The following is a 27947-nucleotide window of genomic DNA, read 5'->3' on the forward strand; positions in this document are numbered from 1 at the left end:
ATAAAATGTTAGAGCTATAAGACCAAAAATAGCTTCATAGAATTCTTTCTTTAGATTTTCAATATATTAGTTTCATTACAACGTCCATTCGATTGATTGATTTTGGGTGATCATAGTTTGCTTCCAAGAGGATTAGCTTATTTTGCATGGATTAGTTTTGCCCCCTTCAACCCCACCATGAAATTTTCTCATTTAGGATTATAAGATCTTTTTGTTTTTTTTCAAAATTTCGATGACTGCCAATCACGATTTAATTTCGGAATCACGAATCTTTTCTAATCATTCACAACTATAAATAGACTTTTCTTGCTTTCTAAAGTTAAGTTGAAGAGTTGTAATTCCATATATATAACTCATACTAGAGGAGTAGTTATGTTTGAACAAAAATTTTTGAAGTTGATATTGGAGTAAAAATAGTAAAATAAATTTGAATATTCTTTTCAAATATTTCAAATAGTATTATTTACAGAGAAACGGTTTGAAAATTAAAAGTAGTTGGGACGGATCCATAAGTCATTCCCTTAAACCCTCGTTACATTTCGAACGTACACAACTCTGCAATGACAAACGACGATCAATCAGAGCCGTCGATCTCTGAAACTACTAAGCACTCGGTCGATCTACGGCCGTCGAAAGTCGCCAAGATAAACGACGTCGTTGAAGAGGAAGAGGAAGAGGAAGAGTCAACAATGAATCCTAATCCTAAGCTACAGCGTTACCTTATAGCAATAGAGTACATAGGAACTCGCTTTGCTGGTGCACAGCAACAACCTAATTGCAGAACTGTCGTTGGTGTTCTTCAGGTTAACTCTCCGTCCCAAAATACTTGTCACATTTTTCATTTACACGCCAGAAAGCATTTATAAGGGTAACATATTGGCCGTTTTAACCCTCTTAACATATCTCAACTCAATCAATGATCTTAGGTGTGGCTACTAATACAAGGGTAAAATGGACAAAAAGTTACTTAATTTTGTCTTAGTTAAATAAAACGACAAGTATTTTAGTAAGGACGACAGGTATTTTGAGAAGCAGGGAGTATATGTTAGTGAGTAAGGCTTTCCGTTTTTGGATAAATGCATCTCTTGATACCGGTGAGGGGTAAATATAGCTAGTTTTCACGGGTGAGGGGTAAATATAACTCTAAAGTACGACTGTTACCTGTAGGGGTATATTCGTTGAAAAAGTATAACGGAGGGTAACTATAGCTTATTTTCGATTGTATATGACCCTTTCTGTTGGATAAATGCATCACTTGAGAAACATCTTTTCTTATCTGTTGATTTTGAGAATACATGTTGGAAAATTCTCTGATGATTGGTCATCTACCTGCTACACAAGCACATGTATATATTGGTGGCATTTAGTTATGTCAGTGTTTGGTGTGAAAATGGCAATAAGATATTGAATTTTACTCTTCTTTTCTTCTTATGCAGGAAGCCTTCAAGAAGTTTGTTGGACAGCCAGTATCAGTATTTTGCTCGAGTCGAACTGTAAGTTTTTTTTTCTAACTGTAATAAGCTATGCCTAACCATGTGTGAATGTATTGTTATAACCTGTTTCATATCTTGCATCAGAAATGTAATGTGGATTCTCCGGAGCTCAGATGCGATATTGGTTGTTTTGAGTATTAGGAAGTGTTTATGATTTGTCTTCAAAATTCAACCTTTTGAATTTAAATCTACTTAATATGGAAGTCCTTACCAAATTTAAAAAGAATAATAATACTAAGAAAAAGAATCCACTTAATATGGAAATATCAATATGAGTTTTTCCTCTAGACTTCTAACAACATGTTGTTTTCCTTTCTATGAAATATGTACCCCTTACTTACTGCTATTGGAGGAATAGTAGTATTGTAGCAGGTTCTTACACATTCTCATCTATACTCTTACCCTAAGTTACTCGGACTCTCCAAAAATGTCGGTCGGGTGCGTGTCGGACCCTTCAAAAGTAGTGTATTTTTGGAGGATCCGACACAGGTGCGGCAACACTTTCGAAGAGTCCGAGTTAACTTAGCTCTTACCCCCTCTCCTTCTGGTTTTCCACCTTTTTTCCTATGTGTCCGTATTCAGTTATTTCAGTAGAACTATATAAATCAGTTCTATTTTCTTCCATCCCTATTTTATCATTGGCAGAAACTTGCAATTGAAATCACTGGACAATGAGAGGTGTCAAAGAAATATCTTCTGTAAGGTATTGTAACTCGTAAGGAAGAGGCACAAATTCGCCCAAAATGGAATTAGTTCCTCTCATCAATATCAAGGAAAAGAAGGGGAAATCTCTAAAAGTCCTGCCTTAGAATGCCCATTCATCTAGAGTTCCGAAATGGTTCTTAATCTCACAACAACCTTCTAAAGCCAAAAGAAGGTCGAGTAAAAGTTCCATGGTAGTACAACAAGAGAGCGAAATAGCATCTGATAGTGGTTCTTTAGAAAAGTAAAAGAAAAAATAAATTGACTTCTGTCATTAAAAAAAAAAAGACTTCTAAAAGGAGGTTTATTAAATGAGTATCGACTCTCTTCAATTACTTTGTCGTACGGAGTTAACAATAGCAGACCCCCTTATTAACTGCAGTCTTTTAGTTATTTAGTTCCTTTCTCTTAAATTAAGGCATTGTGTACAAAAATGTAAAATGACAAAAATGAAGTTAAGCAGCACAAGGTGTCCATCTCCATCATATTATATTTCTCTGAATTGGTAGAGTTTGATGTAGATATTAGCCCCAACATTGTCGTGGAAATGTTGGAACAGGGCTTTTATGGTTAATGTGCATACATTGGTCATTGGATGAAAAATTGTCGCATTTTATAGACTTCAATTAGATAATGGAGCTCAGTCGTCCAGGACTTTGGTTCAAACACAAAGGATGAAAAGTAGTTTTGCCGGGGATGTGTCCTAGGTACACGTTATGGGTTTGCCAATGAACCAAGTCTGGTATTTAAGTGGAAAAGGATAGAGGCACGAGCTCATTATCTACCAAGCAAGTTTCTTATTCACAAAAAAGGAAGATGCAATGGCTTTGATTTTAATTCTGGCTGAGATTCATGGATATAGCAACCTACATGCATTAGCCAGATAAAAGTCGTGAAGACTCTCTATTGGGAAGTATCTGATGCTTTGATATAAGAACATTTAATTTAATGAAAGTTTTAGAAATAACGCCCAGGGCTTTGATCTAGTGCTAAGAGCGCAACACGTACCTTATTAAAAAAAAAGAGCGCAACATGTGATATGTAGCCTGTTGGTTATGCACACGTCACAGTTTGAACTCTGCTGCTGAGAAAAGCCTAGTATTTAAGTGGAGAAGGGTAGAGGAGTGGGTTGATGATCCAGCGAGTTTCGAATAGTGCATCCTAACCCTTCTGGGATTTCTTGGTTATTAAAAAGATTATTTTAGAAATTACGACTGTATAACATACTCTGTAGAGATGTGCGACTTCAAAAGAGAAAAAAATGACTGTCGCTTTCCGGGGAGATCCTTTTACTAGTTATGTTCTTTCCTTTCTGTTGTGGGTCTCATTTCCTGCGAAAGCTTGTTATCTATGTCTTCTTTCTAGCTCTCGGGAAGTTTCCAAAATGTTCAATATCAACACACTTACAACTTGCTTGGATTTATCTTTAGGATGCTGGAGTACATGCTTTATCAAATGTTTGCCATGTAGATGTCGAAAGGATAAGCAAAAGGAAACCTGGTGAAGTGGTACTTTTCTATTTGTATTTTTTAATAAAATGCTCATCTTATGCTAACGGAAGTTCCACAATATCTGCACTGCACGAGCACCTTCAATCCTTTATTTAATGCAGTGAAATTTTGCTATCATCCTGTTTCTGTTAGGTTGTATTATTTGCCCCGCATTCTTTTCTATACTAGCGATTGAGTGACCAATTTTCAGCTATTCCTTGCAAATATATAAGCCTCTAACTAAATTCTAATTTGTTTAACTGCATGACCTCATACTAAATCTTGCCGCTGACCTGCACTATCCATAACCTGTGATAAATTTTTTTAAGAAAAGGAAGTGGACCTTCTATGCAGTAAAAAGTTGACACTGAGTTCCAGTTTATTTGCAATGAGCTTTTATATAGTATCTCTTCTTTGTGGAGAACAACAGTTCTAGATGAGGGAACATGAACTATCCAATATTATCATCTTGAGTGTTAGAGACATGTCAGACATCGATAGATTTATACATGTCTTGGAACTGTGGTTAATACATTCTGGTTTTATGCCCATCAAGTTTGACTTTTTATAATTTCATATTATTTGACATCAATTTCCTGCCGCCTGACAGTTCAATACTTGGATGTGTCATGGATTGACACTGGCCAAAGAACATGTGGATGCGTCATGATGTCAACAGAATAACAATGGTTTTTTATCAACGATATCCAACTTTTCTTCAAATTCTTGGTAATTAGTATTCGGAAGAAAGATAGTCTGTTTCCTCTTCATTCTAACTCTCTTTATGAACTGTGTCCACTTTTTTTTTAAAACTATTTGGTAATCAGTATCCAGAAGAAAGTAATATGAATCCTATTTATTCTTTCTTCCATACGTACAATTGGCTTTCATAAAATTACTTTACTAATGATGTAAAACTAGTTGTTCAATCAATCAATCCTATGCCTCAATCTCAAAATCATTTGGAGTCGGTATATGAAACCTCTATATTGTTTCCACACTATCCATGTCTGCTTGATTCCAGTACTAAATAATTGTCTTTTAAAGTTGTTTCTACCTCTTATCCAATTAAGTTAGCTTTGTTAAATCCTTATTGCTTGATTTTTTCTCATGCAGTTACCTCCTCATGAACCTTTGGTGGTAAAAAGAGCTGTGAACCACTTTTTACAGGTCTATTATCTAACAAATTCTGATTCCTGATATTTGTAATTTTGTACAATCCTCCAAAAGTCTTGATTTTGAACTTTGCTGATATTCCCATGAATTTGCTTGAGGAACTATCTTTCTGTTTCTTTTTATTTGGGGACTTCTCTTCTTTTTATGCGCGTATGGGGGCTCGTCAAAGTTCCAATCTTTAAGCTCTCCTATCTCTGTAGAATGAATCTGCAGAGTTTTTAGAGTTGTCTAATAATCTCATCCTTAGTGCACAGCATGCAACTGTTGGACAGTTTTGGTGGGCTAAAGTGTTTTTCTCACAATGCACCTAATCTTAATTAGAGAAAGTATGAAGGTCATTACATTCACTTTAAGCTTCCAAAAGGTTTGCATCTTCTTTTGAAATGCACAGGGTTACCACATCTATCGCACCATCATCTCTCCATGTGGGTTACAGCCAATTTGTAGCTTTCACCATGTAGTGTGGAATACAAAGGTCGCTATTGAATTCATACTTGGATAATTTTGGTTCAAATGGACCACGGGCGATATAACTGGTCAGTGTAAAAGCAAAATTTTTGGCAAAAAAAAGAAGGGAGTTTACATGGAAAATAAACTAGAACTCTTTTATGTGGTGAACAAGGTTATATAGACTTATAGGGGCAAAACTGTAATGTATGAGACAGTCAGTTCCCATGGATTCGATTACAATTCAATCAGGTAGGAGTAGTGAAAGTAAATGTGGAAGGACGAGAGCCATTTCCCACGGTTGGAACATAAAAGAGAAGTTTCAAAAAAAAAAAAAAGAGGAAGGGCTGGAAAGGCCTATATACCAACTAATTTCTGTACCAAACAACTAGAAGTAATCATTGATAGTTCAACTAAGTAATTCATGTTCCCAAGCTGGTATTTAATCTTCTATGTGGAGGTACTGACCATTTTTGTTCATTATGGTTTGGTTGCAGAAGAATGAGGGTGATATAATGGTTATTGATGTTCGGCGTGTTCCACCCGATTTTCATGCCAGATACAAAGCTCAAGAACGCACGTAGGCACCAATATCTTGATTACGTAGAATTATTTTGTATAGTCAATCTGTACATCCATATATGATCCATGTGACATCCCATCTCTTAAAATTGATTTTTGTGATGTGTGTGGGTAAGGTTAGCTGCAGTGAATAGTCTTCTGTCCAGCTAGGATGGTGTTATTTATCTGTATGTATGTTGCTGCTCCTGGTTCTTTAATCCATTTTGAGAGTCGATGTTTAACAGGATAACAGTGGTTATATTCAAAAGTAACTATTTATTCGCATAAGGTGCTGAAACACTCTATTCGATTATCCCCTTCACATACTTAACTGTATGCTAAATTTGTTTTTCCCCATCTTTCCGTGTGACGCTTGTGCTTATGAGATCAATGATTGAGTGCTGGTTATTGGGAATCTTGTTTTAGGTACTTCTACCGCTTGTTTTCTGGGCCGGAGCCAGTATCAAGCTTTGAGAGAGACCGGGCTTGGCATGTGCCTGAGAATCTGGATCTTCTTGCCATGCAGGTTGACTAGCTGCACATATCATTTTTAAGGTTGGTATTATGATCCCATATAACGAAATTGTTTGTGTATTTCCAGAAGGCATGCAACATTCTTGTTGGACGTCATGACTTCAGTTCTTTCAGAGCAGCTGCTTGTCAGGTCAACTTTTCTTTCCTTGGCCACATGCAGTGTTTTTTTATTTAATTTTGATTTTCCATGCGTACCTTAAAACTAGAAACTGGACTATGGGATGAAGTCTCGCCACTGTAAGGAGATCCATAATTTTAATTGTCCTCTAATGCTAGCTGGGCTTCCTTCTTGAGGCGGCGTCATTTCCATGACATGGATGAATAATGTCTACAAAATAAACTTCATTTCGAGTTGTATTATGTGAAAATAGGCCTTGTAACAGCTTGAATGATATGTAAGTATAGTTCAAAATCAAGATATAATCAAAATACTGTGCTCCCTCTGTCCCAATTTATGTGGGAATGCTTTCCTTTTTTAGTTTATCCCAAAAAGAATGTAACTTCTCTATATTTGCAACTTTAAAAATTCTCATTTTACCCTTAACGAGATGATTTATAGCCACACAAATGTCTTAAGGCTTTTTTTAGATAGACCACAAGTATCAAAAGTCTTTCATTTCTTTCTTAAACTCCGTCTCTAGTCAAATGATGCCACACAAATTGGGACGTTCGGCGTACTTTTTTTCTGTTGTGAAAATGCTAATTACGCCTAAGTCGATTCAGCTGGAACTTCGCTGTAATCTTAGTAGCTCATGGCTAGTTTCTCTACTTCTCCTACCATCCTTCTTTTCTACTCTTGCTGTATTCCTATAGAGAAATTTGAATGAACTTAACATTTAATGTTTAGGTCTTAACATTGTCAACATTAACAGGCCAACTCGCCCATCAGAACTCTGGAAGAACTTAATGTTACTGAGGTCGTTTCAACTCCTTATTTTCCATCGGTCTCAGAGAGACTAAAGGGCAGTAGAGTGATGGAGGATACAACGGTATCCTTGGGTTCAGACACCAACCAGTCCCATATATCTTTGAACGCCAATGAAGAGAAGTCGGAAGGTTCAAATGGTCAGGCTTGTCAAGAGTTTGGCCTTAGAAAAAGACACCGTTGCTTGGTGGTGACCGCAAGGGCACGATCTTTTCTTTACCATCAGGTTGGTATTTTGCCTCTTCCAAATGTTATTGGCTTCACTTTTACTGTTTTACTCCTATCGTTCTCCCTCCCCAGCCTACAAATATACTAATGAGTAAGTAATAAATGGAGTGTAAAAATTGGACATGGGAAAGGAGAAGTTTTTATAACAGATTACTATTAGTCTTTTTTATTAGGTGAAGCACTTCCGTATTCTAGATTTGTGATTTTTTTTAAATGTTGAATATAATGTCACTAGGAACCTTTATTTGATCCAAGAATCTACTTTGACATTGTTTTTGGATATTCTTCTTTGTAATTAATCGCCAATGATAAGGGGACATTTTCTCAATTTTTGTTATAACTATTGCAGCAGAGCCATTGGGCTGACTATTGTTTCATCAATTTACCGTAACAGAAAATCAACTCATATCAACCAATCAAAGTTGTTGAATAATTGGTATTAATCATCTAGATTCTAATATTGATAAATCAATTTTAATTAGCATGTTTGCTACATAAGGTATGATTGTGTTTGCAAAATAGAAGTAATCAAAGTATTTTGGCCTCTTTACCCATGAACCTTGGCAATTAAGTAGAACCAACTTATCTGCCTCCTTGCCAAGTTAATCGTGTCTCATGAGATGGGTTTGCAGTGTTTCATGCTACTTTTACTGTATTGACTTCTGTCCTTTTTTCCTTTTTTTTTTTGAGGTTTGTTCATGAGTTTTTGAGCGGCATAAAGTTTTATTCTGAGTTCAAACAAAAGAGGAAGTGGAGTTGATGGATAGAGACTAATACATAGATATTAATACAGAAATACTAAGACATGGGAATAACATGTGCAAGCTTCCGAATCATGCATTTAGTACTAAGCATATATATCATCAAATTTGTCTCTTTTTAAAAAGATGAATATATCATCAGATTTGTCAATCTTCACCAAATAGGTTTCACATAACAACTCTTTATCTCATGCAGGTTAGGCTGCTTGTTGGAGTCCTTAAATCAGTTGGGGCTGGAGATCTAACAGTTCCAGATGGTATGTTCTTATGCAAAATGTTTGATGTCAGTAGATACAGTAGTTTTTAGTCTGGCCACTAATTCTTCTTTGATGCATCATTTCAGTAAAACGCATCCTTGAAGCAAAATCCATCACTGCAGCAAGTCCGATGGCTCCTGCTTGTGGTCTTTATCTTGGACACGTCAAATATGATCTGCCTCCTGACACTTGTCAAAGCCAATAAGAAGTATTTCCTGGCGAACTAATTTGGTGTTCTGTGAGCATTTATTTCTTGATGGAATGGCTTGAACAGCTTTGATGCATATGGTGGATTATTTTAGTCCTTGATGCATCATTTCAGAAGACGTATCGTAGCAAAATCCATCACAGCAGCAAGACCGATGGGTCCTTATCTTTGACACTTCAAATTTGATCCGCCTCCTGAGACTTATCAAAGCCAATAAGAAGTATTTCCCAACGAACTAGTTTGGTGGTCTTTGAGCATGTATTTCTTGATCGAGCGGCTTGAGCAGCTTCTTGTTAACAACTAGTAGTACCATTTTTAGCATATGGTGGATGCAAGTAGTGGGTATCAGTAGATATTTTGTTTTGTTGGGTTATTGTGGATCAGCTTTCATGAACATATCATGTAGGGAGTTAGAACATATCATGGATTTTATAATTGATGGTTAGTCTTTGGATACTGGTTGCGTGGGATTACTGATATTCATGATGATGATGTCACCGTTAGGGTGAGAAAGGCTAACATGTTGACTCTTTTACCGGTTGATTGGAACGTCCAAGACGGATATGTTCCTTACTATTCAGGTCAACGTATAAATTATGAGCGAAGACAATCCAATAGATGAAAATAGTAGCAGCAACAACTTTAGTTACTGTCCCTTTTAAGCTCTAAATTTTTACGCATTGACCTAGATGGCAAGGAACATGTCTGTCTAGGACGTTCAAATTAATCGGTGAAAGAGTCAATGTGTTAGCATTCTCAACCAAACGTACATAATCATTATCTACATGATCACGAGTATCAGTCATCTTACTCAACCAGTGGCCAAAGACTACATAATCATCAATTTAAAATCCATAATATGTTCTAACTCCCTAGATGAGATATTCGTGAAAGTTGATCCACCATAACCCAACTAATCAAAATATCTATTACTAGAACAGATTTTGCTCTAGTAGGGTCTGGATAGAAAATAAAAGCAATACTCTAGGATGTGGTTCTGTGATAGCCTGTTCATTTTGTGCGCTTAGTTCATTTCGCCTGTGCTTCCAGTTCACTTTATGTAATTCTGAATTACAGGAATCAGCCTGCTGATATCATTTATGCACTTATGTCCTGTTAATTTTACCTTTGCTTCCAGTGTTATGTTACATTAGCTGTTCAATGATCTTTCATTCTGCAAAATGGCTCGGCAATTTCAGCTTGTGTAGAAGATAATTGCAGTAAGGGTAAACGCTTATGGAACTGAAATGCGTTATATCATTATTCCTGAATAGTAAATGCCAGACAATCTACAAAGCATCCACTTCGCCAGTTGTAGTCCTAATTCCTGCGTTTACAAAGAAAAGAGGAGAGAGAGAGAGAAGCTAACGGGAGAGTTTATTACCCTCATAAAAAACTCGACCTACAGTATGACCCTTCTAAGAAAAGAAAAGGCAATGGTATTGGTCTTTTCCAAAACTTCGGAATCACATATTCATTGGTCAATACCATCTGAGAAGATTAAGAATCACCCTGCTTCATCAACATGGAAACAGCTGCATTAATGGAGCTCTTGCGGGAAGAACCCTTACGCTTAACTAGCGAATGTGGTCCATTCCAGACAGATCTTTTATCATCAGCAAACAGGGTTCGTGATAACTCCATAACTGACGGATTTTCAAGATAACGCAAGTTCTCCAACATCTTGGCTTTCTGATGCTTGTCTTGCAATTCCTGTTCAAAATATTCATCACCCAAAACAGAGTTACAATACAATAAATTTATTTACTAACCTTCCTTGCACTGTAAAACCTGGTATAACATTACCAACAGGAATCCTCTTAGACTGACGAGAAACATTATTGATAGCTCAGTTTTCTCCAAAGGACAAAATGAGAAAAATGATAAATATAGGTTCATCTTTCACTGGAATGGGATAAGTGCCTGGTGACTCAGGTTATTATGTTTGTATTTTTTCTTCAAAGAGCATTTTCTTCAGTGTGTATCCTTAGCTCTTAATCAGTGGCTGCCGTTCAAGTAGGACTATGCAATTTCGCGAATAATAAGGTATTGAAGAATGAACTAATATATAATGATCCCAGATATCTGAACGAGCCTTTTTCATACTGGAAGCAAACTTTCAAATTGCTTACCTTTGGCCTCTGTTGCCCAATTGCAGCATTTTCATCCCCATGCCGCAGATTTTCTTTTTGACTGTCATTCAGCAAATCTCCACCTGGCTCCACATTTTGCTTCTGATGATGTGATTTCTGCTCATCTACAGATACATAACCTGACTGCAAATTCTCAGAAGAGACCCTCATTCTTTTACTTTGGACTCCCATTTCACTCCCCGTTCCTTCCCCTAGATTCTCATGTAAAGCATCCTGATTTTCAGTTAACTTTCTCTCTGCTCCTTTTCCTTGCATAATGGTGTCAACATCTGGCTCTGGTGAATTCTCCATATTAGATGAGGTGTACTCTCGACTTTCTCCAGGTGAAGTTTCCTTTTCAGAAAGAAAATGGAGAAAGAACATTTAGTAAGGAAATTGTATTAGCACTATCAGAATGATCACAAAGTTTTTGGAAACAGAGTAACATCTTTACCAGCAAGATATCCAGAAGCCAAGCGGAGCAAAGTCCGGAATTCATCTTTTAGACCTTTGGTTGTTTTTTTCTTTTCTTTTCCCGGTTAGATATATAAATTTGTTCTCTCAACACCCCCACCCCCACCCCCCCCCAAAAAAAAAACCCCTTCTTCTGCACGTTTTTCCCGTCCAAATTTTACTAGCTTTGTCAACACTAGACTAATTCATTAACAATTTCCTACTGCCTACCTTATCATAGATTGACTGCAATTCCCATTGTCTTTAGATTTGGAGAGGTGATTTTATAATTTCACCAGCCATGAAGTGTACGAAAGAGGTGGAACATATTGTTTAAATCATCTAAATTATAATTGAATCTTCTGCTTTATGCTGACATCTATCATTTGAACTGACAACAAATAACACCATCCAGACACCGTAACAATTTCTTCTCTCTTCATGACTTGGAAATAAAGAATCTTTCTTATGTGAAAAACTTGCTAAGAAAGTATACACGGAACAATTACAAGGTTTGTTTCTTAGGAGACCAGCGTTTATAGCCTCAAGCAATCTACAAAGCATGGTTTGGTTGGTTTAGCTTTTGTTGTCCGACAATTTAGTATGTTCTGACGTCAAGCCAATTATCAGTAATTTACATAGATTCTCCAAAGTATTGTTTATATTGATGACATCGTTATAACAAGTGATGATCATGAAAGTATCTTTCGACTTCAATATCTCACAAGTTTTTTCCAGACTAAGGATTTGCAAACACTTAGGCATCTAGGTGGCACAATTTAACGATGGTATTATCATTTCACAAAGAAGCGCAAACCTATTGATACCTAATGGTTTTTCGAATGTTAAGTTTATTGCTAGAAAGAACCTCTGACAGACACAGGACCAACACCGTAACCTTGTTGGCAAGCTTTATTATCTCAGTATTACACAACTCAACATTTAATTTGATGTGTGGTTACTCAGTTCCTTCAAACTCTTTGTGAGAGTGACTGAAATGCAGTAATCTGAATCCTAAGGAATGTATCAAGGTCTACATGAGGACAGGGGCATTCGCATATTGGTGGGAATTCTGATGCAGATTGGTGCTGGATCTCCTTTCTGAAATATGGCCGACTTCGGGATATTGTATCTTCAATCCAGGAGATCTTATATCTTAGAAAAGCAAAATGTATGATGTGATGGACTCATTAGGTCCAGATGCAGCATCTCGAGCCATGTCCACAGCTACATGTGAGCTGATATGGTTAAAGCAGCTTCTTCAACAATTGATTTTTATAGGAAAAGAGAAACTGATCACTACTTTGTGAGAAGTTGCACAACATAAGGCTTCAAATCCCGTATTTAACGGAAAAAAACGAAGCACAAATAGACAGATTGTCAGGCAAAAGACTGAATCAGGAGGTATTACGACGAGCTTCATCAATTTCAAATGACTGGGTATTACTGTCCCAATTTATGCAACACTCTTTCCTTTTTAGTCAGTGCCAAAAAGAATGTCACCTTTCTATTGCAACAATTTAACTTTAAACTTCCAATTTTGCCCTTAATAAGATGATTTATAGCCACACAAATATCTATGCCTTATTTTAGACCACAAGATTAAAAGTCTTCTTTTCATTCTTAAACTCCGTACCCAATCAAACATCATCACATAAATTGGGACGGAAGGAGTAGTATTAGTCTTACAAAGTACTTCTAAATTCCTATATCAAATACAATTGCAACAAGCTAAGAATATACCATACGTACATTTCAACATGAGGGGAGTGTTAATAATTTTGTATTTATTATTCAACTTAAATACCAATTAAGCAAATGCATTGTCTAAGATCAAATAAGATCATTTAGGATCAATTAAGAAGATTCCTAGTCTGTAATTATGTATTCTTACATTCTGTTTTAGAATGTGCATATTACAACTTGAACCCACAGTAGGTTGAGGTTCTCTTCTTTATCTACTGATTCTAACTGACTCCGTAATCTAAGCCCTCAACTATAAAATATTTCCAAAAATTATTAACCGAGAAATATATAAAATCAGCATAGCTAAAAAGGCTTTAAGTACCTCGGGCTTCGTATCATCTGGATAATCATCACTAGCTTGGTCATCCAACGGCCGAGTGCTCTCCTCCCGCTCCTGCCTGCGCCGTATCATCACACATATAGCACAAAGGCAGCCTTCCTTGTGCTTCTTGAGCCTGAAAAGAAGTCCAACAAAATCAAGAAAAAAAGCTACACTTCCAGTGACGGTAACAGTAAATTGGTACCAGATGTACCACCTCTGGAGAATTTGTAGCTTCACCAGTCTATAGCACAAACCAAAACATATGGAAAAATCCGAGGGAGTAGGTTTTAATACTTTCTAAACAGAGAATTTAAGGCAGAGACGTGTGATACAGTTTCTGATTGGGCGACGTTATGATCTAGAAACCACTTAAATAAGGCAGAGACGTGTGATACAGTTTCTGATTGGGCGACGTTATGATCTAGAAACCACTTAAATAAGGCAGAGACGTGTAATACATTTTCTGATTGGGCGACGTTATGATCTAGAAACCACTTAAATAAGGCAGAGATGTGAGATGCATTTTCTGATTGGGCGACGTTATGATCTAGAAACCACTCAAATAAGACTCTACAACATTCAGATTACGAAATATTTGTATCTCTTAATTGTAATTTTCACCAGGCCAGTACTAATTTTGTTTCACATCGGAAAATCATCAGGCAAATGTATTACTCCCTCCGTTTCAGTTTGTTTGTCTAGTTATGACTTGGCATGCAGTTTAAGAAAGTAAAGAAGACTTTTAATTCTTGTGGTCTTAAATTAAAGATATGTAGAATGTACCAAAATGCCCTTTAATCTTGTGGTCTTAAACATGCCATGTGGAAAGTTGGAATTAAAGAGTTGCCAAAAAAGGAAAGAGGCATTTTTTTATAACGGACTAAAAAGGAAAGTAAGACAAATAAATTGAAACAGAGGGAGTACCAGCATTTTCCAACTTTTATGAAATCAAATTTGTTTTCTTACTTTGCTTTAGAGTTTTTAGATCCTATATTAAGTCCTAAATTTAAATGCTGTACTCCAAACTCTCCTAATCTATGTAAAAGAGAATCTCCTTTTACAAAACCTTGGTTGAAAAGTCCATCGGGGTATTGAAGCTAGGCCAACTGTAGATTATTAAAAATAAATAGAGGTTATTTGGTAAAATTATTATTAGCCTCTGGGATAGGGCAGATTAGATTAATCCAGTATCTCATACGTCTTTTTGGTTTCTCTGGACTAAGTCAGTTTGAGGATTGTAATAAAAAGTTGAGGGATAACTTAACTCCAATGGACAAGGGCAGGTCAGGCTCTGGGTAGTATTCCCACTGAATAGAACACAAAGAGACCTCTTTGGTTATCATATATAAGACGGATCAAGGAAAGCCCGCTCTAATTGTTCCACCTCCCTTTCCCTTCCCATGATATGGTTCTCTCCCATCTCATACCCCAGCCATTGAACTCCGCTTCTCCTGCTCACCTCATCCTTGATTTCGTCCTTCTATGGAAAACATCCCCCCACCCATCCAGTCAATGCCACAAGTATCGATTCTCCACCACTAAATGGCTTACTTAGTGTCACCAGCATGAATGCATTTTCCCAACGGAAGCAAAGGATGTTTACCATCTAAGATTTTTTTTTTTTCATGACAGAAAGTATCTTCTTGGACATATAAATTTTGCCTAAAATTATGGGAAAGAAAAGGATTCATTCAGCCAATTATCGGAAGAATACCTTTTTTTTTTTTTTTGGGGGGGGGGGGGATGGGATATGGTAAATGCAGCAGAATAAGATTAGTTGTGGCACATAGTTGTTTCATAAAAGCGAACATCTCCTGAGACTTCACAATATAGCAATTAAGATTTCTGGGTTTGATAGGAGTATAACTGTCCATTTTATGCTTTAGAAGATAGATATAATTTTCAGTGATGTATCATCTTCCATCTCCTACAACCCTTATCAATAAAAAATTGCACTATTAACGCATAAGTTTTTTTCATCTCTATAAACCTTTTCCTGGTTTAGAAACTTTCTTAACTGATACTGTAAACTGCATTTGTCAAGCTACCTGTCCAGGAGCCCGACAGTGGTCCTTCCCACTTAGCGCCGTTGGTGGCTAGAACACCAACCTTATGGTTGGAGGTGGAGGTGTCTTTACCACTAGGGTAACCCTCTCCTGTTCTTTTTCTAGTTAAGAAGCATTGTGAACTCTTTGTTGTTTTTAGGTTTTACTAAAAAAAAAAAAAAAAAAAAAAAACCTCTTTGTTGTTTTCCACATTTATGTCATACAAACATATCTAGACCCAGCACATAAGTGATGGCCAATGAGAGAAGTACATAAAAAAAAAAAAAAAAATAGAGCAACATACCCTTGAGCCCTTTTGTTGTTTTTGTGAGTTAAAGAACCACTTTTTGTAGGTTCTTTTCCATGACTTGAAGGTGTAGTGTCCTTAATTTGACTGCTTTCGGCACCTAATAAGGTAAGAAGACGTGAGTTAAATGCTGATTAACAACAGTTTTAATTGATGAACAAAGCTTAATTGCTAAGCTTGCAGAAAAGAAAGACAAGCATATAACCGAATTCAGTAGACTGATACTGATATGAAAATATATTAAGGTACGGGAGAGATTTACTTTGCAGATGATCACTGTATAAGCCAGCTGCTGACCAGTACTTTGCGAAGTTCTTTTTCACCCGCTTCATGAGCTCCATAACATAATCACCCTTATTATTATACTTGTAGCAGTTATTCCATATATATTGCACATCCTTATAGACATCCTCGGAGTTCATGTACTTGACACCACTTTCCAGATTACTACATATTGTCCCGAAATCCATAGGTGTATCTATAACATCAAAATAATCCTGCTCCCCACCAGTTGAAGAAGAATTCATTAATGTACTAGAGGAAGGGAAAAAGGGACAGGTAAAGCATCTAAAAGATTTTATGACAATATGCAGAAGACAAAGACTACGACCTCTACACACTTTTGTGCCATCACTTTGATTTTTTTTTGATTTTTTTTTTTTGGGGGGGGGGGGTATTCCTATATAAAACAGTTTCCTGATATTTGACTAGAGATGTAATATGTTGAACTTTAGTAATGCCACAAGCAACTCGTTTCAATGGAAGTCGGAGTGATGCTGACCCCAAAATAGACAGATGACTTTTTCCAGCCAACACGAGAACCATTTACAATAGCTTTATTCAATCAAACAGATTTTCTAAGATCCTGTATTACTTGTCAAAAACCCTCACATGGACATGGGATTTTTGGTTATTGAATTGAACCTCCAAAACCAACTCTAGATAACACTACCCATACTGTGAAATAAAAGAAATTTAAGAAAACCATACTGTGAAATAAAAGAAATTTAAGAAAATAAATTTTGTACTTACAGGAATTCCAAGAGAAATAGGATCAACTGGAGTATTGAAGGGCTCTGCAGCATCCATTTTCATGATTTTTCTTATAACCTAAGTAAACAGGAAATAAAAATAAATTATTATAAAAGTGATGATCTTAAGATATCCTTTAAGACTTAGATTCTCCTTAGCATGGTAATCCATGGTTAACACTATGTTACCCTAAGTGGACGTAAGGGTGAAAAGGAAGTAAAAGGTATATAATTCCTCATATTCGTCAAATCTTGAAGGGGCTAAAAATGTTAGTATGGAGGGGTAACCTCCAATTCTATTTGCACTCAGCTTTTTACTTCCTTACCAACTAACAGCCATATGGAATATGTTAAAAAATGTGCATCTTGTGAACATGCCAGGACAAATAGGTTCTTTGCCCTGCTTACCTCCAAAGCAGTGTCTAATTCCTGCTTGTTTAACCTCAAATCACGGCGAAGTAATTCAGGCTCTTGTTTTTTTATCCTCTCTTCCTTCACCATTTCAGCATTACTACAAGGGCTCATGCTTGAAGAAAAGCCTTTTGAAGACTTAATCTTTATGCCTCCAGATTTTTTTAGCACATTCCCGGGGGTAGTCACATTAGCCTCAGGCAATGAATTTGCACTGTCTTCCATTTTCTCATTAGAAACAACCTGTTTTTCTGGACCAGCTTGCTGGCTACTTTTATCAGTATCACTATTATGAGTACCTACTTCTGAAGAAGTAAGCTGGGGGTCTAATGTTTTTGAAGTTTTGATCTTTACTTTCATACGCCCATAAACTGCTACAGGTTTATCCCTTGGCACACTGGAACTAGTGATCACAGGTTTTTCCGGTTGATCAGTTCCGGTAGAAGAAGGTGTCTCAGCCTCAACGCCGGAGTTAACTCCATCATTGTCAATATCTTCCGTACCAGAACTAGTTTCTGTATTCATGCTACCATTATTAGATCCTCCCTCGCTTGTACCTGTTATCCGAGGCTTCTTTGCTTTACTACCTTTTTTGCTTCCACGATGGCGCTTCATCTTTCCTTAAAAACTGATTCAGGTGAGCACAGTCTTTCGTCAGTTGAAAACTTGAAACTCTTCGGCTACCTTGTATATTTGGCACTAGGCTGCTACAAGCAGGGAAAGACTAGTAAACCTACAAAAACCAGGATAAGCAGGGTCTAGTTAGTAAAAGTTAAAGAATGTTATCCACTTCAGCGGCAAACTTTACAAAAATAAGTAGTCATGTAACAAATAATAGCAACCAGCCACATACGAGATCCATTACAACACAAATTTAAGAGCCCTAACTTGGGCAAAAAGCACCAATTTTCTTAATATGTAATACCTGACATGGATCTCAAAACAAGAAAATTGCTTTAAAGAACTTACAATAAAATTCCCGTTTATCAAGAATTCTTTTGTGCTAGTCCTACATTAAAAGAAGCTAATTAAAGATACACGTATGATGTAACCTTCAAAAACACCCTGCTATAATAAATCACCTAATTGTTAAATCTCTTCTCAGAACAAAAAAAAAAAAAAAGTCTAAAACCTTAAAATTACCAACAATGCAAGCAAAACAAAACCAAACCCTAGAATCCACTCAAAACCAAGATATAAGAGAAAACAAAAGAAACAAACCAATCTAAATCAAAGCCTGAACTGATTAGCAAGAAAAGAACTACATTGATAGTGATAGACCAGCATAACCGAAGAATTAAAAATGCAAATTAGCATATCAAGAACTTGAAAGACACAATCTTGGATAAACCAACAAACCCCATTATAGAAAACAAGACAACAAATGAGAACAAAGATAAAAACCCACAATAAACATACACCAAATCACTTCAAGAACCAAAGACTTTGTGTATTTTCTCTGTAGTTAAGCCTTCAGTTAGGAAAGCTTACTCTTTCTTTGCCTTTCCCTCGCTTTATTTTCAAATAGATGAAAATATTTGAAAATTTTAAGGTTTTTAAGGACCCTAAAACATAAATGAGATGTCCGAATTACAGAAGAAAACCATTAAACCCTTTTTTTTTTTCTTTTCACTTAACCTTTTCCCTTCGACATTGGGATGACATTTATTTATACAATTTTATATGTTTATATTAACCCGCCAATTTTTGAGAAGTTTCACCTGGCTCCCCTTAATTTTGTTTTCAGCAAATTTAGTACTCGGTTTAATTAATTAAAGAGGTCAGTTGCAACTTGCAAACTGTTATTGATCCACTCTAAATTTAATTTTAGGTAAAAATAGCAACGGCCAAACTTAGGAAAACAAACTATTTGAGGTCCACTTTTTATCTAATTTAAGCTATGTATATTGATAATATAAATATTATTTTATTATACAATAAATTTTGACATCTTAGAGCATTTTTTTTCAAATTAATACTTATCAAGAGATTTACTTGTAATTACTTAATAACTGATTTGATTTTGTAAATATTTTCTACACTATCACTGTATAAGTCTTATCTTTTACACTTAATGAAGGTTTTAATCTTATGTAACGAAGTTTTCATATCATTAAGATGTCTATTCAAGGATTCTTATAAATAAGAGTTTACTAATTCCATCAATTCAATATTACCGTCATCGCCCACCATTACCAAATACAGTCTTCGCCGATCACCATTATCAACTACCACCACTCACAATTACCATCCTCGGCTACAACCACCAACATTGTCAATCATTACAATCAACCATCAGAAATTCAAAACCATCATATACAATCATCATTACCAACCATCAATTACTATCGACAATCACCACCATCAGCCACCACTATATATCGTAAACCGTTGTCATCATTCACCACCACCATTAGCTATCACTGTCTGTCATCCGCAAAACTATCAGTAGCCGCCACCAACAATTACCATCAACTACTAGGTACTACCCACAACACCACCATTAGCCAACATCATCCCCAATTGACACCCACAACCACAACCACAAACCACCACCATAATATTTTTTTTTATTTTTTATGATATAGTATTAAATTAATTTAATATCTTATTGAATTTTAAATTATTAATTTTTAAATAAAATTTATACATTCAAATGTAGAAAAATAAAAGGTCTTAATTATTTAGTATGTAGATCTTAGGAGCCGTTTGGAGATGGTTTGAAACCATGATTTAAAATCATGTTTGGACATGTAATTTGGATATCTTAAGTTGTATTTTCTCGTATAGACATAAAAACCCCACAAGTTGTGAAAACTATCAAAACATTACCAATTCTTATACAATCTTACCAAATGAACAAGTCATAGTTCATAACAAAATTAATACGCTACTAGAAGGTCTTTCTAAAAAATGCAACATCAATTGATCAAACTTTAGTTCAATAAAAACGAAAATTTAACATGAATAGTAATGTAACTACTCTTTACTATAATCCTCCCACATGGTCGACATAAATAAAGGTTAGTGGAAGTTAATGAGCTGGTAAATGGTTGGTGAGAGTAATTGTTAAAAATATTTACCAACTTATGGGTCTTTTTTTATAAAATATAAACTTATGGGTCAAGTTTTATATTTAAATTTTTTGAAACCATGAGATGAAATGCATTTCTAAACGCTGGTTTCATCTCATGGTTTCAAACCGCATGTCCAAACACCTACTTAATATTCAAATGTACGTATTTATATTCACACATCTAGATTTTAATGCGCATCTTAATATTCAGCAGTATATTCAAATTTAGACGTCTTAATCTTAATAAGAACAAATGAGTACTTATTCTCGTTTTGGCGTGTATCCAAAAAGTTATTAAATACCCGTGGATCATTGGCCTAATGATAATTCTTTCTGTGATGGGCTTAATGCGGTTTAGGTAATCGTTAACCTTTGCCACAATTGTTTTTATTTCTCTTTTTTTTTCTGGTTTTTTGACTAATTAATTTGCATTTATATTTGGTAGACAAAGCACATTCTCCATCCCCATGCTCAGATTAAGGAGCTCATGCGGCTCATGCAAGATGAGTTGAGAAGCGAGAGGAAAATCAAGATCTGAAAAAATTATTGAATGAGGATAGGCAGTAGGAGGTTTTAGTTTCCTATTTTGACCCCCCCCCCCCCCCTTTTTTTTTTTCTTTTTTCAATTGTTGTATGGTTATTCATGTAATAGGAGGTGTGGTTCGCTTCATTAGGTTTTAAATTGTCCTAGCGTTCTCTTATTACTGTTTGTTTTGAATTATAGTAGTGTTTGTTAATATTCCAATAACTAACCCGGATCCCTCCCTTATTTCTTTTCATCCTCCAACTCCTGTCAATGGCTCCCCAACAGCACCGACCCCCGCTCCTCTCCTTCTCCAACTTAAACCCTTTCCCTTTCTTTTTCAACTGCCACCAGCCATCATACATTGCTATTCCTCCGTCAAAATGTCCCTATTCATAAAATTATTCCACATAAAATGAAGGGAAACCCGCCTCTATTTTGGTCTCCAAAAAAGGGTAATACAAAATGGCTTCAAACTTAGAGAGCAAAAATTGTGGAATATCTTAACTAATTTCGGGCTTAAGAGAATAGCTGCAATGATTAACATTAATTATTTGACTCGCAAGGATATATATTATAGATGCCATATTTTGTCACGCCTAATTAGGTGAGGAATTTTGAATAGAAATAGCTTAGCAGTCGAGCGCATGCCTCAATAAGTTAAAACTCGTTTTAAACATTAATTATACTTATTTTACTCTTTTTTTAGCTGTTAACTTTAGCAAACTGTGGCCATTCACTTATATGAATTGAGTTAGAATTTAAGGGTTTTTATCTCAGTTATCAAAATTGTAAAGACCTCTTTTAATTTTCTATCTTATGTTTGCAGTCACCCAAATTAATAATAAGTCTCCCATCATTTATACACAAAATCTACACCTTGAAACACAAATTAGACCGCAAAGAAAAATAATAATTCTAAATATAAAATATTTGAACACGATCATACATTAATTATTCAATGATAAATGAATAATGAATGTGCAACTTCGGCTTAATATACACCTGCAACATTTACACACGAATTATATAGAGTTATAAAAAAAATCAAAGGAAAACACATAGAGCACATACATAAAAAAATTATATAATTAAATATGAATTATATACATGCAAAAACATCCTTTATACATACCTTAGCAATTTGGATGACTGAAAATATACAAGAGAATGAAAGATATATATTTTTAATTTGGGTAATTGAAAACATAAAAGAAAGAAGAAAATATTTTATTTTCTCTTAGACAGTATTGAACATTGTAACAAAAAAGACCGTTTACTTTTTAAGAGAAATACTTTAAAACTTTGAACTAAACTACTCAAATATTTATATTATTAAATAAAGTTTTTACAACAACATCTAAGATAATATATTTAAAACACATGACTAACATCTTATTAACTTGAATTAATTCTCACTATCATAAATATAAATGTTACTATGTGAAGGAACTATTTTTTAGAGAAATACTTTAAAACTTTGAACTAAACTACTCAGATCTTTATATTATTAAATAAAGTTTTTACAACAACATCCAAGGAGAAATTGCAGAAATTTTTATACAACCATGCTAAACTTAAAAAACACTGTTATTATCTACTTATGGAGGAACTCGGTGTAACAACTTCTCACATATGTAAGCAACTTGGACGATTCTGTCGACTACTAGTTCACCCTTATAGGTAATCTTGTTAGAAAATAAATATCATCTAAACCTATATTTATTTCTTTATCATTTATTACAAAAGCTTGTTTCTTTTTCTCATAGTTAGGAAACATTAGTCTCTCAAGACCCTCATCACTCCTAATCATTGGTACAATAGATGAGAACCTATAAAAGCAGATAGAAGAAACACGTTTCCTTAACTCTCCGATCAAGAACTCAATTTGCAAGTTTTCAAGTTTTATTTGTAGCTGAATTCACCGCATTTTGCAGAGTAAGAGAGAAGAATAGTTAGTTCATAACCAATTTGGAGCTGGTAGACTAGATAGGTTTTAAAGTTAGAGCATTCGTTTTGGACTATTATATTTTTTTTCAAGTGATCAAAAAATTAAATGGCAAATATTGAATGAAAGAAACAACAACAAAAAAGGAAAAAGAAGAAAAAGGGGAATATAAAACCTCAAAAAGTGCATAGCATACCTCTAGTCTACTAGTTCACCCTTAATAGGTAGTCCTGTTAGAAAGTAGATATCATCTAATCCTATATTTATTTCTTTGTCGTTTATTACAAAGGTTTCCTTCTTCTTCTCATATTTAGAAAACACTAGTCTCAAAGACCCTTATCACTCCTAATCTTTGGTATAATAGATGAGAACCTATAAAGACAGCTAGAAGAAACACGCTCCTTAACTCTCCGATAAAGAACCCAATTTGCAAGTTTCCAAGTTTTATCTGTAGCAAAATTCACAGCATTATGCAAGAAGGAGAGAGAAGCATAATTAGTTAATAACCAATTTGGAGCTGGTAGACTAAGGTTTTAAAATTAGAGCATACATTTGGGAGTATTATATGGCTATATCAAGTGATAAAAATATTAAAGGGCAAAGATTGAATGAAAGAGACAATAAGAAAAGAGAATATAAAACCTCAAAAAATGGATAGCATACACAAAAGCAAATTAATCAAATAAATTCACAAAAATAATGGAATCAAAATAAATTCACAAAGAAAAAGCACCAAAATCAGAAATAGTTTTATACCCTTCCCTTGTTACTCTTGGCCATGGTCTTTCGATTGATGTCCGGTGATGCGAATGAAGTATGGGTGAGCGGCAGTGTATAGTTCTCTATTTTGCAGTTGGTAGCAATAATTTTCATCAAATCATCTATTTCTATTTATGTTGATAAGTACTGCTATCATATATAACTTTCACAATTCAAATAATGTAATTATTACATTTAACATGTCATTTTCTCTACCATATAAGCTTTCAGACATTACCTTAACATTCTTTTCCACTACAATTAATCAAGCATGCCGCAATCTCAAATTAGTTTGGTTCATCTATATGAATTTTCTTCTCAGCATTTTTTGACACCAACTTTGCCTTAATAACCATAGAGTCATAGACTGAGACAAGGGATAGAGTCATAGACTGAGACAAGGGCAAAACACCCTAAGTTCACATGTTGTGAACTTGAGGAACTACAAACAAAATGGATAGAAATACCACAAATAAAGAAATATCACCATCAAAATTATTTGAACCCATTACAAGAGGGTGTAGAGACGAAATAAAAAATAATAAAAAAAAACAAACAGAAATAGTAAGCTCTACTCGACGTGCTTTTGGTCGCGGTGGTATTATCAAGCCAAACTCCAGCTGTGTGATGGTTTCACTGTCTTTGCCTACATAACCATAAATGGGAGTTACATTTGTATTTGCAACGGTACCCTGCAGATAGGACATTTCCATGTATTTGAAACAACGAAAGGTAGCTGATAAAAGCATGGCTAACAATATAGGTGCCCGCAACAAGTCAAGATAGATTTTCTAGCCACATCCAAGGATATGTTGCATTCAGAAAACCACCACCGTCACTTTTCTTCTCCATGTTCTGACCTTGTATCTCACTATCCTCATTGACCGCAGATACATTTCCAGTATCAAAAGTAGTATTATGAGCCTAACACCGCCTTTTTTTCATCTCCGTGTTCTAACTTTGTATCTCACTATCCTCATTGACCGCAGATACATTTCCAGTATCAAAAGTAGTATTCTGATGACGCCGCCTTGTAGTAAAGGCAGCCTCAAGCAGCTCAACTCTCCTATAAAAAGAATCCCATAAAAATCTGAAAGAGAAGATGAGGGGTCCGAAGGTTCTTGGTTTACATCATCCATCAACAGTTGATTTGGGCAAGGATTAAATACAGAGAGAAATACCCTTAAGTATGAGTGCTTCAACTGTTGGACACTTCAAGTCCTCAATCTCATCTCTCTCTATATATACTAGTTGGTCTCGCTAGTGTTGCAGGAGCTAAATTCACTACAGCTGGAGCGCTATGAGCGTTGCACTACACCTTAGGTACTGAACAATGTTTGCCTACGTGACCAAAATTAAAGAATAAACGAGAAAATTAACAAGTGATTTTTAAATCATATTTTTTTCAAATACCCACAAGACTCAAACTACCATAACTAGTGTTAATTGCAGAATGGTACGGGGAAGAGACAAAATCTAAACATATAAAAAATAACCAAGAAAATTAGTGGATACTTTGCTAATACCCTAGAAGACTATATGTGATAACCTTTGCGAGATGGAAGATTGCGAGAATACTAGTATATCTTTCTGCAACGTAGAAAAAGATATATTTTTTTTTATTAAAATGAAAGGGAAAGTGAAATTAACAAAGTCAAGCAAGGAAAAATGGACAATAGGATGAAAAGCAAATAAGGGTAAACCTGAAGCAAAATGTTAACTCAAAGCATCAAAACAATAAAATTTGAAAAATTCGAAAGTTTCATGCTTCAGAACATAAATTAGAAAATAACGAACTTGGTCAATTTTGAACACAGAAAACAACAAACCCTAATTTAAACCACTACTTGATGATTCACTAAATGTGAAGCCAAAGAAGAAATGGACTAGTTTAGGATGCGATGTTTCTTTTTAAGTTAAGTACCCATTAGTTTTTTATTAGCAGTTTGATCCTTCATTATTGTTCTATTAAAATTTATTATGCATTGTATAATTCCTAAGAAAAGTTTTTCTTTACAATTATACCCTAAGAAAGTGCCATAGATGTAGCGTCAGTTTTTTTCTTTTATTTAATTAGGGTATTTATTTAGGTTGATAAGAAGAATTTTTTTGGGACTAAACATGAAAACATAAATCATCCGCAGTAAAAAGAACAATACATAATGAAAAACTACCAACTCAACAAGAAGGAAGTACATAATCAAAAACAAACTAATTATGGTCGGATACATTTAGCCCAAAATCTCGCTCACGACAAATGATACTTTCTCTTCTTTTGCCTTCAAAGAAAAACCCTTTCCTTGATATCTGGACCTCACCTCACCATGCATAAAGTTAAAGTAAAACCCCTCAATAGTGCGTATAAATGGTTCTCCCAGCACAATGTGACCCTTTTTTAATGGCACCACAAGCAGATCAGTAGTAAATAGTGCGCCATCCAAACAGAATTGGAAGATTTGGACTACTTGTTAGACGGCAATAACATTCCCATCAGGCTTGTAAAGTTTGACATGAAGTGTGATTTCAGTTTTGATGCGGCCAAGGCTAACCGCTTTGGATTCATCAATGAAATTACGCAGTGAATTGCCTATTAGGACTTTCAACGATCAGGTCTCATGGAATCCACTCACATTGTAAGCATGACAATTTACTGAGCCTTCTTTGGTTCGAACTATCTCAGTCTTAGTAGGGTTTATGAACTATTCAACGTTGCCCATTCTAGAATACAAGCCCCTGAAAAGATTCTCTACCTGCTCTTTGATTTGACACATAGTCACGCTGAGTTCAGCAACTTTGAGAATCTCATTTATTGAGTCTTCTTCTTTATCAGAGACCTATGAGAAGGATATTTAAGTAAACCAACTTCTAATTTTGGGGTTCCAATATTTAATGAAAATTCACCTCTCCTACAAGTAGCATTTGAAATGAAAAAGAATGAAACGTAATCCTAGCAGTGGCAGAACCAGGATTTTCGTCAAGGGTGTTCACACTTTTAGGACACAGGGTGGGTCAGAAAAGAAAAAAAAAGCAATAAATAAATAAATAAATGTACAAAAAAAATTACCTATTGATCCATGACCAAAACTTGCACTACAGTATATACCCTTAATTTTGACTAATATATTTTTTTTTATTAAAGATAGAATTTATTCTATTTCTGTAAGGTAAAAAAAAAGATAAAGGTCGATAAAGTCACCTTAAAACTTCTGAATTAACCTGAGATATCAGATAAAATAGTGAAAGAAGCTGTCATTTCCAGCAGTAAACTAAAGAAGATAAGTAGGACACATATGCTAACTAGTAACTTCGCAGACACATTGGAAAAATACATTTGACACACTGTGTAAGAAAATAGTTTACTGTGTAAGAAAATAGTTTTCTATTTCAAGCTAGAATATATGAACCAGTTGAATGGAGTTAGGAAGGTGCTTTACAAAAATACTACCTCTGGTGACTTCGCCAGTGCCCTTGATAGTGAAAGAATCAATGTTCTTCTTTGGATCCATCACTTCGTTCTGCTCAAAAGATCATTTTAAATAACAATGAAATCAGAGAATTCAGAAGCATAGAGGAGACAAATAAATTTGCAATTGTCATCCGTCACAGCCCACAGGAACATATTCATCCAATTACAAGTATTGTTGGAAGTGGTGATTTTAGCTTGATTCCAAGTATATTTGAACATTGTGATCCCTTTCAAGCTACACACTATTCCATCCGAGAGACGGTGCTAATCTGTACATCAACTGGTGGACCTATTGGCATGGTGGAAGGAGGATCATCTGATTCAAAGAGAAGTCATGTTCGCATTCTTGGCTCAATGTGTTTTTTTATCTCACTAAGGAAGTTCACAGAAAAATTTCCAATTGCATTCTTTTATCATAAAAAAAAGGAAGTTGATAACGTCCAAATCCACCCCTCAAAGAGAGTGTACACAGTCGTATGCAATATAATTTACCCAACTATGAGTCGGGGTCGATCCCACAGGGAGCAATATACTAGGCGGTCAAGCAAGTAAGGAATTTTCACTTTCTACGCTAAGCCAAACACTTGATAAGATTTTTGGTTTTTGATTTTGAAACTACCAATGATAAAACTAACCTAGAAAGCAAATAAAATGATCAATGGCCACAAGCTTGGATACAAGGAACTCTCAAGTAATGATCCTTATGATTTTACAACTAAGAGCGGGTTTATGTTAATAGATAATGGTTTCTAAAATTTCATTGAAAGTCTTCCAACCAAATCAATGAATTTCACTCTAAGCTTTTCCAAGCCTTAGAGTGTGATATCAAGCACAACCAATTGAATCTCAAGTAACTTTCCTATTCCTAGCTCAAGTTATTAGATGAGTTTAATGACCCAAATTCTTGTTAATTAATCTTTCCCAACCTAGATTTCCTCTTCCGAGC

At 35.2% G+C, this 27947-nt stretch overlaps 2 protein-coding genes across 4 annotated transcripts; one reads left to right on the plus strand and one right to left on the minus strand.

Annotated features, from left to right (window-relative positions):
• Positions 1 to 441: 441 nt before the first annotated feature.
• Positions 442 to 9912, plus strand: LOC132598644 (uncharacterized). Its single transcript, XM_060311639.1, has 10 exons — positions 442 to 803; positions 1437 to 1493; positions 3626 to 3703; positions 4802 to 4855; positions 5806 to 5888; positions 6296 to 6395; positions 6471 to 6533; positions 7276 to 7554; positions 8514 to 8574; positions 8661 to 9912. Exons 1-10 carry the CDS (start codon positions 561 to 563, stop codon positions 8777 to 8779), a joined length of 1137 nt encoding a protein of 378 aa, XP_060167622.1. The 5' UTR covers positions 442 to 560; the 3' UTR covers positions 8780 to 9912.
• A 104-nt stretch (positions 9913 to 10016) lies between these two features.
• Positions 10017 to 18878, minus strand: LOC132598643 (uncharacterized). Of its 3 annotated transcripts, none has more exons than XM_060311636.1 (8): positions 18721 to 18878; positions 17227 to 17962; positions 16820 to 16897; positions 16050 to 16284; positions 15785 to 15887; positions 13436 to 13568; positions 10915 to 11268; positions 10017 to 10495 (listed from the first exon to the last, which is right to left on the minus strand). In XM_060311636.1, the coding sequence occupies exons 2-8, from the start codon at positions 17842 to 17844 to the stop codon at positions 10283 to 10285; spliced, it is 1734 nt and encodes a 577-aa protein (XP_060167619.1). In that variant the 5' UTR covers positions 17845 to 17962; positions 18721 to 18878; the 3' UTR covers positions 10017 to 10282. The 3 variants fall into 3 exon arrangements, with proteins under 3 accessions (XP_060167619.1, XP_060167620.1, XP_060167621.1); XM_060311637.1 differs by having other exon boundaries at positions 18649 to 18867; XM_060311638.1 differs by having other exon boundaries at positions 18638 to 18867.
• Between the last annotated feature and the right edge of the window lie 9069 nt (positions 18879 to 27947).

The sequence above is a fragment of the Lycium barbarum genome, chromosome 6, assembly GCF_019175385.1.
Source record: "Lycium barbarum isolate Lr01 chromosome 6, ASM1917538v2, whole genome shotgun sequence".
NCBI lineage: Eukaryota > Viridiplantae > Streptophyta > Magnoliopsida > Solanales > Solanaceae > Lycium > Lycium barbarum.